Here is an 18417-nt window from a genome sequence, read left to right as displayed (position 1 = left end):
TTTCAAATATATTAACTTATTTATATTGGTTCTTTTTTGCTGCAAAAATGTATGTAGTTAGTTTACATTACACAACTATACTGATTGAGAACTCCTGTCCGTTACAAGAACAGTTGGTGTTGTCAAATGAAAGGACGAAGCTACAAGAATTAACCAATGAAGACCGAGCATTTCGGAGGTTTTCCGCTTTCCCCGAAGTTCTTGACAGATCCGACTTCAGATTGAGAGAATTCAAGATGGCTGCTACAGGTAAGAGTGTATCTTGTATCCAAACTGTAACAAAACACTGGTGGGAAGATGTTTTGTTTTTATGACATGTATTGAACCAACTGTATCGTGTTGTTTTATGCATGTCAGGTAGATAAGTCACGGTTGAGTATTTTGGGAAGACACTAAAAGTAGCCAACAAACTGACGCGATGGTAGCCCCCCCTTCTCCAAGTTGGCTAACGTTAGCTGGTTAGGAGTAACGTTAGCACCAAAGCGGTACACAGTAAGTGTTAAAGTAAGCTAGCCACTGAGTTAGCTAGATAATCTCCTTTAGCGCTCCCGTCGGCGCTTAGCTAACTAGCTAGCTAGCTAGCTAGTTTTAAATGGAGCAGAGAGGAGTTTACAAAAGCTCTGATAACTTTGCATCGTTAGCATTATATCGCCACTATGTCACTTCGTACCTACTTACTACTATATTTAAAAGCAGTTGACTAGTTAGCGAAAGTCATTTAATTGGCGCCCCGAGTGAAACGTGGCCTCCCAAAACTCGAAATGTCATATTGCATAGCAGGCAAATCCTATGGTAAGCTAACTGGCCAACGTCAGCTAGCATTAGCATCACGCGAATAGTTAGCAAGTTTGCAGCTTTGACTGTCAGTGCTTCATTTCAACATTAATTTAACTCTCGGCCTATTAACGTGGTAGGTTACGTCAGGGAAAGTTGATATTTGTTATGTGAGATATCTTAGTTGTATAAAGCGTTGTCGTTTGTGCCGCTAAATTACACAGATGTAACGTTAATACTCGGTAACGTTACGTGTCATTCTCTCGTGTATGAACAGACATGATTTAAAACTCGGGTAATTACGTTAAAAGTTTTCCTCTTCAGGGACAAAGGTTGTTACCTATGTGAGAATCACTAAGAAGCCTTCACGACTTTATCTGGTTTACCCTAGTTAATGCATCCATCGGGCAAACATAGTTTCAATAACGTTATGAATTCAAGATTTTAAAGTGTCCGTTGTGGCTGCTGTCCGGCGGACTGGTGATTTTTGTTATCTATCGAGATCACATCGAGATATGTATTTATAGTGTCTTGCATCACTTTCTCTCCATATAACTAAGTACAGTGTTGAGAAAGGATGCGCTCTTAATTTGATGTATTTTTCCTTTATTCATATTTCAATAGTCATGAACAACTAATTCTCCCAATAATCAGTCTGCTCCATGTTTTTATTTACGTCATATTCCTTTTACGTATGTGTATAATGTGGCATTTGTACATTATTATTATACTGTACATTGCTAATGTTAATGAAGACATGAGTGTGTGCTATGTTGGATTCTTATAGTTGATATGTTAGGAGGGGGATCCATATATCTGCGATATATATTGCGATACAGGAATTTGCACCAGAAGACTTGCATTACTGTTTTAGGCCAGTATCAACCTTTCCATAGCTCAAATAATTCCATAAAACTGACATTGCTTTTCTTTTTGCAACCAAACCTTCCTGTTCTGTGCTATTCTCCCCTTGTTTTTTGTTGTTTTTTTGGATAAACTCATCAACAATGACTAATATTGGTGGTTCTCTGTGCGTGCAGAGCCTGCATGTCACTCACTAGCAACAAACTGTGTATCCATGAATGTTTAAATCAGAGTAAAGTAGTTTACTTTTGAATCAAGCAACACAAAAGTTGTAGCAAGAGATACTTGATACTGCTCATCCTGTGATGTGACTAATGAGCATGGTCAAATTGTGATGACTATGCCAAAACCATATATTGTGTAGCCCTAATATCTAGGACAGAAAATGCCCCTTTGCCTCAAAAATCAGTCCCAATAATTACAAAAGGTATATTGTGTCCATGTTCTTACAGGTTCTAAGTAAAGAGCCAACTCCTCTGGACCCCACTCTGTGCATGAAGCTGTCCTTAGGTTGCAGTGCAAGTGCTACATCCCCCAGCTCCTCTTGCCTGTCATTATGTCCTCCACCTCTTCCTCCTACTCCTCCTCGGGGGAGACTAGTCCGGAGGACGTACCCCGAGGTGGGGGCACCATCCGAGTCTACCTCCCCAACAAACAGAGGACAGTGGTGAGATCATTGGCTCTATACTTCTCTTTGTTAATGATGTAGTGGCATGCAATACATTCAATGAATAAAAATGTGAGAAGTGGATAGTTGACAGTAGGGCTGTGATGTTATGGATCTTTTATTACCGTGTGGAAAAAGCAATGTTTCCCCACAATTTGGCCAATGACGTACTCCCCACCAACCCTTCCAAAAGAACAACACTATCTGCGATAGTTGATAGATGGGTGAATGTACAGATACAGGAGGGGAAGAGCGAGGGGGGATATTCTACTATAACTCGTATAACTATAACTCGTAGTCCAATTTCCACTTCTTATAAAAACATAAAAGATGTCTAAAGAAGTGATTAGCTCTGTTGCCTTACTGTAGAGGTTCGTGCAGTTCAATTCAATCCGTCCATGCCCTGCTCTCTCCCTCACTCACTCTCTCACACACACACACAAACAAACACACAAACATATTGGCAAAAATGAAATACAAAAGGAAAAAAGAAGTAGTTATGACAGTAATGAACTTAGCCCTGCAGTTGGCATCACATGACTCCAGTATTGTGGTTATGCTGTTATTGTTGCAGCCCTAGTTGACAGTTACCACCACTGTTTGTTGGAAGTGTAATTATTCACTCAAAATTTGACATCTTTCACAACACGGTAATGAGTATGCCAGTGGTCTCTTGGTGTCAGGTTTCACAGATGGTGCCTGCCACCATTTTTCACTTCTTTGAGTTAAAATTCCTATCAGACATAGATTTCATGTTTTATGTATTACATTTTTCATGTATTATAGCACTTTTTATTTTAATGATAACAATCAAAACATTCAGAGCTGAACTGAGAGCAGGGGAAACATATAGGAAGCTCAATTTTTATTTTTGTTTGACTGAGAGAGATCACTTATTGATTCCCCAGTTTTTACCATGGGTGTAATCTGTAAGCACACAATCAGACAGAGATAACAAGCAAGTATATAATGTGGTCAAATGACAACGACAACATTGAAGCTCTTATCATTGGCTCATCACAGTGATAGGACTTAATAAAGAAAAAAAGAAAAGACTGAGTTTTTTTTCAAACTATTTTAAGGTTTTTAAAAACCATTTTGTTTTAAAAAATTGTATGTTTTGCAAATTATTTGTCAGCCCACTCGCAATAACTTCACAGCAGTGAAACATCAGTGGCCCCTGGCCCATCAGCTGTCCATAGGTTGGGAACCACTGTTCTAAGCCATAATTTAATAAGCCATGAGAACTTTACTGACTGAATTAAATCAACAACAACACTATGTACCAGGTCTGCTTTATATTACTGTGTTAGAGATGAATATATATGTGAAATTAATATAGATGTATATGTCAAGTTAAGTCAAATTTTATTTATATAGCCCATACGTTTGGGTGCTAATACGGTTGCAACGTTATTTGTTTCACCACCATCATGAGAAAATTCTGCTGCACAATGTGCACATATATAGGCCATAATAAATGCCTTAAGAGTGTCCACCACCACTGTCTGTGTGGTTGAAGATGCTATGAAAGTGAACACAGAATCTTTTGTCAACAATGTACTTTTTCAAATGAATAACGTGTCAGAAATGATTAACAAACTAAGTAGGTATTTAGAACTGATCATAATTGCACGTCACATGACAGCTTCTCCTCAGAAGGAGCGCACCCCAAATGACAAGCAGATAGAGGGGGCTGGTAAAGAGGCAGACAGACAACTAGATGGAATTTTGTTGGAATTTCTCCCGGCCCTCCTGATGGCCTGTCAGACTGACAGGGATCTGTTCTGTTGTCAGTGTGTTCTAAGAGAGAGAGCGGGGCAAGGAGAGACTGAGCAAATTGATGTGGTGTGTACTGCTCTACAGTGAAGCTGTGGCACAAAACACAACATTTAACATCTTTTATTTTATTTTAGTGTGAATGAATTTTAGTTTTTTATGAAACTGTGGTGGGACAATTGGTGGACTGCCCTCTAGATAATTCATGAGAAACACTGAATGAACATAAAGACATGTTAAAAATGTTAATTTAACATAAGATCACAGTTAAAGTCCACTACAGCCATCTTGTGGCAGGAAATGATATAGCAGATATTGGTGATACTGTATACCGCAGAAAATTTTGGGGGAGGTTTAAAAGTATCAAAAATTGGATACCGCTCAACCCCAATATGAAAAATCACAAATTTACCTCAACACCTTCTGTCCTTAGACCTTTGAATTGGACAAGGGAAAGCAACTTCCAGGTACCAGGTCAGCAGTATGCGGAGTATGCTATATATTTGTTAAAAATCTTGTGTAGTAATATCATCATGGAACTAGCAGCTGTGGTCAGAACAGGAATGTAACATTGTTTGGGGGAAAAAAATATCTGTACAATGGACTGAAGTTCTAGTCTGATGGAAGTTGTCTGTCACAATATGAATCATTTGTAGTGTCAGCATTAACTCAATATGTGACTGTCATTTTTGCTTATCAGTACTTTAAGTATGCTTCCATGTTACCTGTGTAAATGTCATTTCAATGCCACTCTTGTCCAAATATGGTTTCTTGTTCTCAGGTGAATGTTCGCCAGGGACAGACGGTGCACGAGAGTCTAGACAAAGCGTTGAAAGTGAGAGGCTTAAGCCAAGACTGCTGTGCTGTATTCCGCCTTCTAGAGGGGTAAGATGGTCTCACTGTCTGGTGGATGTCCACCCACACTATACAGGGATAATGGGTTGCATTTCTCATCACCTTCATAAAATCTCAAGAGGCAACTGCAAAAACTTTTCACAGTCCACAAGTCCCTGGGCTACATATTGTACAGTGTGGTTTGTTAATGCATTCATGGAATATTACGACTGAAGACAGATTATGAATTGTGGTGCAGACTAATTTTGTCTGTTTAAGTTAAGTGTGTTTAAATGTAAGCAGTTCAAGTCCAGTGCCTAACCTTAAATGGTACAAAAAAATAAAAGAAAAAAAATAAGAAAAAAACTAAAATAGAATGAAAATTTTATAGATAACAGGCCATTTTGAGGAGTTAGAAAATTGGGTAATTTACAGTTTTCCTGTAGGTAGCTGACAGCATTTGAGGTATCTTTGCATGCCATGCCCGCATCCAGCTGGCGGCTTAAAGAAATCTGTTGTTTTGTCAACCTCTTGTATGATTGCTTTTTTGTGTCTTTGCCTCTCCAGTCGCAAGAGACTGACAGACTGGGACACAGACATCACTCCTTTGGTTGGAGAAGAGCTTTTAGTCGAGGTCCTGGATGATATTCCTCTCACCATGCACAACTTTGTAAGTAGCTGGCAAACACGCATACCCTGATTTTTCTGTACCTGATATACCGTACCTTATACTCACAGAATGCCAACCTGAAAAATGAACTTGGAAAATACACCTAATTATTGTTTATCTAATGTATAATGAATACTCTTTGTCTGTGCAGGTACGGAAAACCTTCTTCAAGCTAGCTTACTGTGATTTTTGCCACAAGTTTCTTTTTAATGGCTTCAGATGTCAGACATGTGGCTACAAATTTCACCAGCACTGTAGCAGCAAGGTCCCAACTGTGTGCGTGGACATGGATACCGTGAGCAAACGGTGAGTTGGAGAAGAAGCATTCATTATCATGGGCACCAAATGCCTTTCTAGTCATACGATGCCAACAAGGGCAAAAGTTATTTTCCAACCTGCCAATGTTTCTTTAGCAGGTCTTCCAGACCAAGCATAGGTGCGATATGGGGTAAAGCTGAATTTCCGGAATTTTTCTTCAAATATATTTGATCAAAATAAAACCGCACCTGTTATAAATAGATGGAATGTGGAAGTGTTGAACAAAAAAAGCATTAAAACCTACGAGTTTTCACTGTTGTCTGGAGTTTATGGTACTGTTTCTGAGGTCAAGGGTTCATAGTCACAGTCCAAAAACAGAGTTTATGACCAGACATGGAGAACAAAGATATTAGAAGAAAAAACATAACCACAGCATGGTGAAAGGTGGTGCTATAGTGAAGGGAATTTGGATTCAAATCAAGAAAGAAATGCAGCCCTTATCCAACGACAAGGATCCACAGATGAGCATGATGGTATAAAAGCTTGTCTTTTAAATCAACAGATTGATAGATTTCAATTTCTATGTAATTTTTACGTGTTTAAGTAGTAATAATAGTAGTTTCTGTTTGCAAATGTTAATTTTGTCACATTAAAATCTCCTTAGTCATCAAAAATGGATTTTGATATATATTTTTTATCCCAGTTTTTGTGAAAAAAAAACACACCAGCCACTGAATTGCTCAGTTAGTGTGCTTATCAGATTGTGGTTTCTGGTTGTTAGCTGGGTTTCATGTTCGAGTCAGGATAAAAGAGCATAAACTTCACATAACCAGAGCCTCACCAACCGAAAGTCTTTCATCTGACGTTTGTTTCATTATGTCTCTTCAGTTTCATCCCATCACTTTTGCCCTCTGTTTTATCCAGGTGTTATCCTAATCCTTGCACAGATGAGTACCCACGGATATTATTGCCAGAAAATTCCCCATCACAGAGCAACCTAGCCTTAACCCCAGAGCCCGCTGGGTAAGCTCCCACACTCAACAAATGATATTCAAATTAAAAAGCCTGTGGAACTGATATTCAGATACAAATTGTTGACTATTTCAATTCATCACACAGGATGGACCTCTTGTCCCCAACCTCAGCCTTTCGCTTCCCCATGCCTGGCGGAGATGGCCAGTCTCTACAGAGACACCGCTCCACCTCCACTCCCAATGTTCATATGGTCAGCACAGTGGGCCCTGTGGGTGCAAGCATCATAGAGGTCAGTGTTCACCCATGTTTTGATTGGTTGCTATTGTTACAAGAGGATCCAATTATATCTACTGACTACTATTTAATCTACTAACCTACCCGCTTGTTTTCTCACCTATCAGGGTAAATACAGTTTTATAAGTCAGAATAGCTTCCCCATTAGTTGGCTCAGTTTAGCGATTACAGAAAACAGAAACTGGACGTTGAGGAGTGTCTGTTGTGTGTAAAATATTTTCATCCATCACCCATTCCAATCCATCCGAAGTACTTTGCAGCTCAATTACAGGAAACATTATAGGTTAAATATGCTTTGAATAATTATTTTGTTCCACAGTTGTCTGCCAGTGAAAAAATTGAGTTTTAGTACAGGGTGCTTTGTATACACTTAAGCAGAACCAACAGGATATGGTCAAAGAAAATTAACCACATGCTAATCAGACTTGTTTTGTAATGGGCGAAACAACTAGAACTATCAGGAAATTCTTCTTGAAATGTTTGATCTTTCTGAAGTAGGAATGAAAATCATTGATAATAACACTTTTATTTAAATTTATTTAAGTTTCAAGTTTTCAAATGTGAATTAACTGTGCTCTGTTTCTCCTCCTTTTAGGAAGCACTAAAATTCAACAACACAATGGGTGCGTTTTTGATAATTTTTTCCCTTTGCCTGTTTGAATATTTGGTGGCAGTTTGTAATCTTACACATTTTGTAATCCTACACATTTTGTTATTCTGCTGCCTCTCAATTCCGCAGGTCCTGAGCCCTCACCGAAGCCCTCCACCAGCCCACCTTCTTCTCTTGGCTCTCCAGGTAGGAGACCACCAAAGTCCCCTTCAGAGCACAAGGAGCGAAAGCCCTCCTCATCTGACGACAAAAAGAAAGTGGTAGGTAGTCCTTAGCCTTATTCACAGGTCCTTGATTATATTCAGACAGGTGTGTAATGAGTTAATAGTAGCTGGAAAACCCTTGAAGAATCCTTTCACAAAAAAGTAACAGGATTTACTTATAGTTTGAAGGAGTAGTTCATAACATTCAGTCCATGTGTTGTTTCAGCACCGAGGGGGCTACAGAGACTCAAGTTACTACTGGGAGGTCCACTCTCGAGAAGTCACCATTCAGAAGAGAATAGGTGCTGGCTCCTTTGGAACGGTGTTTAAGGGAAAATGGCACGGAGATGTGGCGATCAAGATCCTTAAAGTCACAGAGCCGACGCCTGAGCAGTTACAGGCCTTCAAAAATGAAATGCAGGTCTTACGGTCAGTAGTGCATCTTCACCCTCTTCATCAAGGATTTTCACTGATTTTTGGTGCTTGAAAAAGGTTTCAAACCAATTTAGTGGGTCATCATTATAACTGTATGGGCACCATTGACCAATTATCACCTGTTCTCTGCAGGAAGACCCGCCACGTCAACATCCTGCTGTTCATGGGCTACATGACTAAACCCAACTTTGCCATCATCACACAGTGGTGTGAAGGCAGCAGCCTGTATCGCCATCTGCATGTCACAGAAACCAAGTTTGACACTATGCGGCGCATTGATGTGGCCAGACAGACAGCACAGGGCATGGAGTAAGACCTGCTGCTAGATTCCATTTCACCATCACCACTTACTCACTATTTACACCCTTTCTGAAATATTCAACACATCAACTGTCAGTTGATGAGGTGTTTTTTCCATTGCACAACTTTGTGCAATCTGCAATAAGTAGTTGTTAGTTTTGGTTTTACAGATAAATTATTCTGAGATGCATCACTTGTACATTTCATGAATTTTAAACTTTCCTAGCTTACATCTGTTAAAAGTTTGTTTAACTTGTTTCACATATGGTTTGAAAGCAAAAAAAAAAGAGACATAGTGCAGGCGCCAGACTGGCAGTAATGGTAAAAGTAAAGACTGTTAATACTGTAAGAGCCTGTGGGAAAGCTGACGACTTAGCACCACCTTTTTTAACATTGTGCAGGATGCAATAAGTGGAGTTGGGTCTTTCCAAAATTTGCTGCTCTGTCTGTTCCCTTAGGCAGATGAAATCAATGATTTTGATTTTTTTTTTTCCCTTTTTCAGTTATCTTCATGCAAAGAACATAATTCATCGAGATCTGAAGTCAAACAGTATCCTTTTATTGTCCACTGCCAGTTTAGAACTTTGTAAGAGAGACCTGTGTTTGCGGTGTGTGAGCGTAGAGCGCTGTCGACTCAGTCAATAACCACAAAGACAATTTTAAACACCATGTTCTGTAGCTAGCAAAGGTTAAACCACAGACATTAATCATAACTTTTAAATAGGCAGATACATATAACGACAGTAAGATGGTTATATTTTTGTTTGTATTTTGTGGTGCTTTGGATTTTAAATGAAACACATCAGGGTAAAATGTTGGACTTATAGCTTTATATGTGTTAGCATCTATATTGGGTCAACAGTGTAAGAGTTTGAATTTTCACAGTCTTCAAATGAATTTAGACAATGAAATCGAAACAAACTTTTTACCGATTTTGGTTGACAAAATTATTCTATTTAGTTAAAAATGTAGTTGAGTAGTTTCCTTTCTACAGCTCTCTCTTCTCATAATTCCTTGCTTGTTGATGGCTTTTGTGATAGTTAATACCATGAATATATGTATACCAGCTGTCTGATGTGACATTTCCTGAGCTCTGCTGCTAGATATTTTTCTTCATGAGGGCTGGACTGTAAAGATAGGTGACTTTGGCTTGGCCACGGTGAAGTCTCGGTGGAGCGGTTCTCAACAGGTGGAACAGCCTAGTGGATCTATTCTCTGGATGGTAAGTGTCTCGTTTAATGTATGTAATGACTTTGTTTCAACACATAGACATCCTTTATACCAGATGAAGGACGAATTGACGAATGAGTTTTTTCCTCTTTTTTTTCCCGAAAGGCCCCTGAGGTAATCCGAATGCAGGACAGCAACCCATACACGTTCCAGTCTGATGTATATGGCTACGGAGTAGTTCTGTTTGAGCTGATGTCAGGGACCTTGCCTTACTCCAATATCAACAACAGAGACCAGGTGACATCACACTCTATTTTGTGTTAACACTCACTCAATCTAAAGCAGAATATCTGATTAATCCAATTAATCTTTCTGAAGTTTTTGCCAAGCATGATGATTAAACACACTTTGAATACGCATAAACACTACTGTGTTAGGGTTCTTAGCTGGAGTGTATTTGGGTGACATGCTTACAACCTACACCACATTCTACATGTGTAGAGGCAAAAGAATTCATTTAAAGGATGAAAAAAGGATTTCTGTATCTCCAGCTTGGTTTTGTGTTTCACTCGGTACAGTTGGCAGTAAGGCTGGGCGATAAAACGATAAAGATAATTATTGCGAAATAACTTTTCCTTAATAGAAACATAAGACATGGTCGATACGACGTCGATAGAACTCGTTCATCCATGTTTTGACAGAGAACAAGAACAGCCAAAGATAATGAGAATAGCTCTGCGCCGAACCAATCGTGGCTGGAATAGATTTACAGCCATGTCAAGTTAGGTTGACGCACACACCACAGAGCGTTGGAGTAGCAGCCGGTACCAGCACGCGTGTTAATGTTTGGCCTACTATAGCCGGGCCCACATGTACTACACAATGTACCACATTGTTTTGATTTCATGGTGGCACTAGATAGATAGTCAGGGCAGCTTCAAAGTCATCATGATTCATCCAATGGAAACCATGACTGTCTGTAACAATGTCATTGTTGCAATAATTCACTCTGGACCAAAAAGTTTCACTAACTGACCAAGAGATGGAGGGACACAGATTATAATATGGTGTTTGTCTTAGATTCTCCAGCTGTATCAAATGAAGACTTAACACCTGGTGGCAAACTTTCCAATCTGTTCTCTTTATAGAAACTCAAGTTAGTGATACTGGCTTTCTTTCCCTTCATGAATAACACTGTCATATTTCAGTAACGACCTCCTTTATGTTTTCTTTTTCAGATAATCTTTATGGTTGGACGTGGTTACTTGTCTCCAGACCTCAGTAAGCTGTATAGTACCTCACCCAAGTCAATGAAAAGGCTCATCATTGACTGCCTGAAGTTCACACGTGACGAGAGGCCCCTGTTTCCCCAGGTGAGTGGTGTATAAGTTACTGATGTAATCTCAGCTAGTGTTTCAACTGCTACGAGCTGTCATTGCTCACGCGTCTTTTTAAAAATGGTGGAAATACATGGATTCCACTCAAAAGTGCTTCTAAAAAGAATTTTCTTATTTCAGTTAATTTAATTGCTTAATGCTTTAAATGTCCATATATAAGCTGTTAGTAAATTTTGCACAACATCAGTTCTTTGTAAAATCCAGACCTGAGAGTGACAACGACATGTATATGGACACCATACTTAAATCTTATGTTGACAGTTTTCCTTACATTTGGTTTTCCTTCATCAGATCCTGGTGGCCATCGAGCAGGTGCAAGACCTGCTGCCAAAAATCGAGCGGAGTCGTTCAGAGCCTTCACTCCATCGGGCTGTTCACGCTGAGGACCTGAATCCCCTCCTGTTCCACACCACCAGGCTGATGCCCCTCTAAGCTCCCTGCAGTACTGGGCAGAGAGGCTGTCACCCTGTCCGCAACCACAGCACACCTGTGTCTCAGAGAGGCCACAGCTGGCTGCCCTGACAGACCACCACCCAACTCACTGTCTGCCCCTGCAAAGCCCTGGAGCTGCACCACTCAGCACAAAACTCAGTAACAAACTGCAGAAATAACCTTAACATTTACATTGACACATTTGGCAGACATTTGCATGTACTCATTTGGCAGATGCTTTTATCCAAAGCGATTATAAGTGAGGGACATCATTAACCCCAGGACATCAGTGTCTAAATGTTATAAGAAGTAACCTGTGTCCCACACAGCGCAGGACCCAAGGAACTGTTGAGAGTCTTTGTCTTTTCCGGTCAGTTTCTATCACATTAAGCAACATGTTGCTTAGGAACATGTTGCTTGGTGTGATAGTGAATGTTCTTTTCCTTTATATAAGTCACAATGATCTGCTCATTAAGTAAAAAAATGGTCTACTGTGTTTAGAAGTATGTTAAAATGCGTCTTATCAGGCCGAGGAAATTCATCAGGTTGACTTGCATTAGACACTCTTTCTTACTGGGAGGTATGTTGATTTTTGACAAAAATGTAAAAAAGTATCATGTTTTACACGTGCAATGCAAAATTGCGCTGCCCATTTTCAGTAGTAAAATATTCTTACTCTGACCTTTGAAGAGCACTGTGATCCCAGTCAAAGATTTTAATCAGTTTAGCCTGATCAAGATGCTGGGGCAGTCGATTCAGGTCACCTGATTAGCTGACATACTTCAAATGCTCAGTCGTCATGCGCCCCTTTCAGACTGCTAGTGATTTGAAAGCAGACCATGTGCCTGTTTGAAAGACTGGGCATTTTGTCTTAGTCTCAATGGGGACATCCAGTATTTACTGCTTTTGCACAAGCAATATATATTTACAACAAACCAACATGAGGAGGCAGAGGAAGATGACGCTCAAACTTTTAGAGACCCAGAAGATGTTGGCAACTTCATACACTGAACTATGAAAAAAGTTTTAGTAAGAAATAAAAAAATAATAATTGCTTTGATGAAACTCTCTGCATATACAAACAGCAGTGAAAGGCTTGAAAAACACAAGTGGTGGATCTTTGCAAATCAAAATGACCTTGTCTTCCACCACTTGTCATCAAGCAGGCACCCCATTCTTTTAAATCACCAACCAGTGTTTCCATTGAAGTTGCAGTGGACTAATAAAAAGTCAAACGCCAAAAGAGCATTTGACATGTGGAAGTTGAACAGCTGACCCAGTAGGATGTGGTCAAAATTTGCTGTAGATCCAAATCAACACATTAGTCTATTACAACACTGTTGTAGAGAATTTGCATTATCCTCTAGTCTTAAAAATCATTGAACGGGAACAAAACAGTAGGCCAAGTTTAACTGGTTTCAAAAATATAAAAAAAAAATAAAATAAAAAAACAGAACAGTGCTTCATCTTAACACACTATCAATTCCTAAAACATTGATTTCATGTAAGTTGTGTTATTTACCTGACACCACTGGTATTTTTCAGCTCAGTCAGACTGAATACAGGATTAAGTTGTAAGGACCAATATTCTTGAAGTGTATACAGACGGATCATTCTGATATTCAACATTTTCAAGTCAGAATATTCAAAAAGTGTTCCCCCACACATTTTATTTTTGCCAGTACAGGGAAAACCTTTTAAAACATCAGTTAGGTCATCACAGCACTCCTAAAACCCATTGGAATAATAAAATGTTTGTAAGGTTATTAAGAAAGTTCAGATTAGGGGCTCTCAGCAGACCACTACCTCGGTGGTGATTGATTCTATAACTACTACTGCTAACCCTAACTCCCAATTCCACTCGTTAGTCTACCCCCACAGTGATAAAGACATGTACATACGAGGCAAAGACATTACAGGTCTCATGAGAGAACAGCGACAGATTGAAGGAACTCTCAAGACTTTCCACAGATTCCTTTTCACTAGTTTGAACTCACAATGTCGTCACGCTTCAGATTGCAGATGAGATGGCTTTTACTTTGGTTGTTTTCTAAATGATTGTCCTTTTTAGCCTAATGAGGAATTGACAGACAGTGAGATGCAGTCTTAATGTTAATGGTTAGTTGTATTGCTGCTACATTTAGTGACTTTTTTTGTTCAGTTTTTTTCTGCACCTAGAGGATGACAGACTTGGAGTGCAGTCAATTGCCATAGCACAGAGCTTCAATAAGTCTTTTGCAGTCCTGTCTTAATATTTATTCTTAATCCCCTCAAATGTTGCACCCTGGATTAGCTCCTATATTTCATGCATTCATGCACATGCAGACATTTAATGGTTGTTGGAGATGCATTATTGCATGATTGCAGACACTAAAGGGCTTGGTCTCGTTGGTCAGGATTGGGCTCACTGCTCAGTCACAAAATGTGATATATGTGATCGACTGACCACAAATAGAATCTAACTCTGTGTGAAATACTGCACCATTATAATGGCAATCCACCAAGGTGCAAGCCCGCCTGGCTTTTAAAGGGACTGGGAGATGGCACTATGATTGGTTTATTGCATGTTACACCTAAAACAGTCCCATGATTAATTAAGACAGTAAGGACAACCCTTTTGGACCATAGGCCTGGAGCAGCAACTGTTTTTTCCATGTTACATAGCAAAAGTGACCTAGACACGCCCTAAATACACATTAGACCATGAGCTTTGGATCATAAAAATGGACCCCAAACTGTGATGAAAGTAATTGTGTGAAGAATGAAAAAAGCTTGAAAGAGAATTTCAAATTGTGCTTGCTTCCACCTGGCCAATGGCTGTTTAAAGTGAGTGTGACTGTTGAATTGATTTCAGAAAATTTTGAAAATTGTATGACCCACTTGTCATCAATTCCAATGATGAAAATGGAGTTTTAGACACTAAAGAATTGGGCAAGCACTTTGTTTGAACAAGCAAATATCATCCACCTGTTCATGTAGTACTTGGCCAGTTGAGCATTTACCAGTCGTTGGTTTTGGTTTATGCGTGTTGTCATTTTCAAACAAGAGCCTGAAGGAAACTTGAAGTTGCTGTTCTCAACATCAAAATCTGTTTGTATCACTGTGATTGAGTGTTTCGCTGTCCTCTGTTTCATGGCCGAGCTTGTCCGTCCGTCCGTATTCTCTACACCTTCTCCTGCTCTCACCTCTGAAAAAGAATCGAGGAACCAAAAAGTGATTTGTTTATCATGTTACTCACAGAGTTATCTCTGGGTTAGGCCCGTAACTAGTTGCTGTTGTCTTTTGGCTAACGTGGTAAATATATTCAGTTTGTTTCCTTGGGCGTCTTTTGTTTAGGATTTGACCCCTTAGTCAGCGCTGAGGTGTAAACAGCTTTATGATGCAATAACTTTCCAGTAAACGTGGATGTGTCATAACTTAAGCTGAAATGATTAAAACAAGCTGCCTTACAAAACTATAATACAAGGTCAAAACAAAGGCTACAGCAGCATAAAGATCTTCCCCAGTAATGATGGAGGAACTGCAATGGTGTGTGGTGCCTTCTCGCACAGTTGTATTTTAGAGGTCAGTGTCTCTGCTGTGTAATGACCGTGGGTTGACAATGAGGAAGCTTTAGGGTTCAGCTAACATCACTGTGCTGCTCCAGTTGTTGGATGTGACAACCTGTGCCTTGTTGATCAGGGCGTAGACTTTTGTGAAACACTGCTCCCAATTTAGAGCACAATGTTTCATGAGATTTAAGTTATCACAGGGAATAATTAGCAGTTTGGGGATGGGGCTAAGCCCTTTCATGGTTTACTGATAATGCCATGCAAAATCACTATTTACCAGTGTGGAACCATCAAACGTGAACATGGAGGCGGGACTTTGTGCTGAACCAAGCCCGGAGCTGCTTTTTCTCTCAGCTTCTTTAATCTGTGACACTAGTGGGACGGACTGTATTTCTTAAAAGCTTCAATAGAATATCATTTGGCATCTGCTTTGTCTTGTCAGAAATGCTCTCAGTAGAAAGTGACATGTCTGAAGTCGTCAGATTTTCAGAAACAAATAGAAGCCGTACTTGTTCAGTCATGCTGTCAGTACCATTAGCAGAGCAGGAGGTTCAGTCAGTATTTTCATACCTGATAGTCAGTCAGCCAGTCACACTCCTGTGCTGATTCCACTTGCTCAAGGACACACTGACAGTACAGTTTACTGTTTGAATAGATGTGGTTAATTTTTGAAAAAGCAAACAATACATAGAAGTAGAAATGTGGATAATGATAGTTTCTAAGGCTTATCAACAGCCAACACTATTGTCATGGATTGTGGATGTTCAGTTTTTCATTTCTTGAGCACTTGAGCACAACAAGGAATTATCATGCATGTTGATTCTTGACCTTAGAAACAGCAGCATTGGAAAAATAATCTCACCCCAAGGTCCAATAAGCAGCTGTTATAAAGCTTGGAAACTCCATTTGCTCATGTAGATTGTGTGGTATGATCAAAAGCCCGGGAACAGTGACTAAAGGGACCTTATTAGACAACAAATATTGAGTGAAGAAAGAGCAACACCTTCCTTCAGATTGTCTCAGCTCTTTGAGGATTTTCAACCAAAGTCTTTCTAGATGTTTCACATTTCCATAGCACTGGCCCCTTTGCTGGATTTATAAGTAACCATTGAGGAAAGCATTCTATTAAAAAAACAAAATAAAAAACAAGCCAGCTTTCTTCATGAATGTTGGTCACAGATACTATGCTTTGGAGTTGATCAGTACAGACTAATTGGAAGTATTAGCTTCATGATACTAATGAGTCATGGTTTTTTGCAAAAAAATTTGAACTGCTGCACCAGCAGCAGCCGTGTGAGGGTGATGTTCCTGGTGGTGGTTGGTGTACTGTTAACTGGCTGACAACCTCTGTATACTGTATGTGATGAGACTTAGCATGAAGTGGAACAGATTTTAATGTTTGTGTCGGTCATTAAACCTTGAAATTTAATGTTGTCGAACTAGGGGCTGGGAACCCTAAATGCTCTTACTCATTCCAGTTGTATTGGTGGATTGTGGTTTAGGGGGACACTGGTTTTAGCAGCGGGGGTTGGGGTGGGCATTTCTGAACCAGGGTTGGTAAAAAACTTTGCTTCTGTCTTTCTCTTATTTATTGCAACTGCAACTGCAGTTCTTTGAGGTGGATGAAATGTTTAGAGACAGAGGGCTCACTCTGTCATTCAATGTTGTCTCTCCAACCAGAATGTTCTTTTAGGCACGGTACTGTCTGTTCCTTCAAATTACTTTTATTCTGATAAATTCTCATTTACTGCAGGGGCATTTGTAATAGCTGTTCTTTAAAGGTGCTATATGTAAGTTTTTGCTATTATGACATTGCTAACGTTAGCATTAGCAGCTGCCCACCTTACCAGTCTGGAATAAACGTGAGGTCAGCATCAAACTTCATTCCTTTACTCACCAAGAGCAACACCAATGTTAACTCTTTTGTTTCTATGTCTATTACTTATTTTCTTCTACTGAAGTTAGCATGCTAACCAGCTAGCCCCGCCCTGGACCGTCTTGTATAGTGAGTCACTCTGGCGTCCGATCCCGAGAAGACGCCGTGTTTGGTGGTAGAGAAAACTTACATATAGCACCTTCAAACATCTTGAGCACAAACTAGTTATCAAACTTTTTTTAGGAACATTTTGTTTATAGGGTTTCACTACGATAGCATTTATTAATGGCAACACTTCAAAATACTGTAAAAGTATCTTGTTATTGTGGTGAGTGGTGTGTTAAACTTGAGCCTGTCCTGTGATATTTAAGAGTAGCTTACAAGTATTTGAATATTTGAATGGCATGAGCTGCTGAATGGAACAAAACGATCTTTTCTAAACAAGCTGCTTTATAAAACCTTTGAGCAATAGCAAGGGCAGAATGTCCTTTTTTTAAGATCTCCATAGTGCAAGATCAGGAATGCTTTAAAATAATGTCAGACCAGGCTTCCTGTGAGTCAGTGACAAATGTGCATCGCCACTCATAGGGACTTGCTGTAATGGACGACTCTGTTCGGCTGTTCAGAACGGATATTTAATAATTAAGGCTCAGTTTTCTGTTAGCGGGGACTGTGAAAGGCTGTCCAAGAGGACCGTGTTCACCTGGTATCTAACGGAGGAGGGAGAAAGTGCCACACTTACTGGAAATCCCTGTTAAAATGGACCTGAATGGCTTCCTGACACACACAAGATACTGTCCTGCCTCTGGAGACTTACAGGGAGGGGCACCGCAGGGGGAAAACCAGTCTTAACACAGCTGTTTGTCTCAGAACAGAAGAGGATGAGAGAGCTGTATCGGAGTAGTTATTTTTGTTGTTGTTTTTGTTTTGTTTTTTTTTTTGGTCTTTTCATATCTGTAGGTGAATTACAATATTTGTGTTAATAGTTTATGAGGTGTCAGGGTTGTTCAGTTTGCAATAAATGGTATATTCTGCTGTGTACAGTTACATTTTTTTTTAATTACAAAAATTGTACTTGTTTCTATTTTTGTGTGTTGGTTTCAAAAGAACAAAATTATTTTAAAGTGTAAAGGAAATCTTAGTATTTTTTTAGTTTTTGTCTTAAAATATTGATGCAGGATTTATTCTTTAAATAAATAAATTCTTCTGTGTTAAATGCTTGTTTTCAACTTTCTCTGCTTGTCTCATTAAGTAGGTTTTTGGTGAGACAGGTCAAATGTTTGTGTCAGTTTCTTGATGGAAACTCTTAAATACGCATATCAAGGAGT

The 18417-nt window shown here is 39.4% G+C and overlaps 1 protein-coding gene across 1 annotated transcript; it reads left to right on the top strand.

Annotated features, from left to right (window-relative positions):
- The first annotated feature begins 210 nt into the window (after window positions 1–210).
- Window positions 211–18305, top strand: araf (A-Raf proto-oncogene, serine/threonine kinase). Its single transcript, XM_023397648.2, has 16 exons — window positions 211–249; window positions 2091–2305; window positions 4866–4969; window positions 5486–5588; window positions 5740–5894; window positions 6771–6869; window positions 6966–7110; window positions 7711–7738; window positions 7855–7985; window positions 8155–8357; window positions 8496–8672; window positions 9167–9213; window positions 9767–9885; window positions 9999–10130; window positions 11072–11206; window positions 11522–18305. The coding sequence occupies exons 2-16, from the start codon at window positions 2195–2197 to the stop codon at window positions 11660–11662; spliced, it is 1830 nt and encodes a 609-aa protein (XP_023253416.1). The 5' UTR covers window positions 211–249; window positions 2091–2194; the 3' UTR covers window positions 11663–18305.
- Window positions 18306–18417: the final 112 nt, after the last annotated feature.

The sequence above is a fragment of the Seriola lalandi genome, unplaced genomic scaffold (genome assembly GCF_002814215.2).
Source record: "Seriola lalandi dorsalis isolate HSWRI2012SDOR001 ecotype SW California unplaced genomic scaffold, Sedor1 jcf7180002054883, whole genome shotgun sequence".
Taxonomy (NCBI): domain Eukaryota; kingdom Metazoa; phylum Chordata; class Actinopteri; order Carangiformes; family Carangidae; genus Seriola; species Seriola lalandi.
This window is presented reverse-complemented; position numbering and strand designations above follow the sequence as displayed.

Excerpts from the sequence above, each read along its gene's own strand:
- araf (XM_023397648.2), top strand. The coding sequence starts at position 2,195 with ATGTCCTCCACCTCTTCCTCCTACTCCTCCTCGGGGGAGACTAGTCCG. Across the intron at positions 7,111-7,710 it reads TGGGTGCAAGCATCATAGAG|GAAGCACTAAAATTCAACAA; the intron begins GTCAGTGTTCAC and ends TCCTCCTTTTAG. Across the intron at positions 8,673-9,166 it reads CAGACAGCACAGGGCATGGA|TTATCTTCATGCAAAGAACA; the intron begins GTAAGACCTGCT and ends TCCCTTTTTCAG.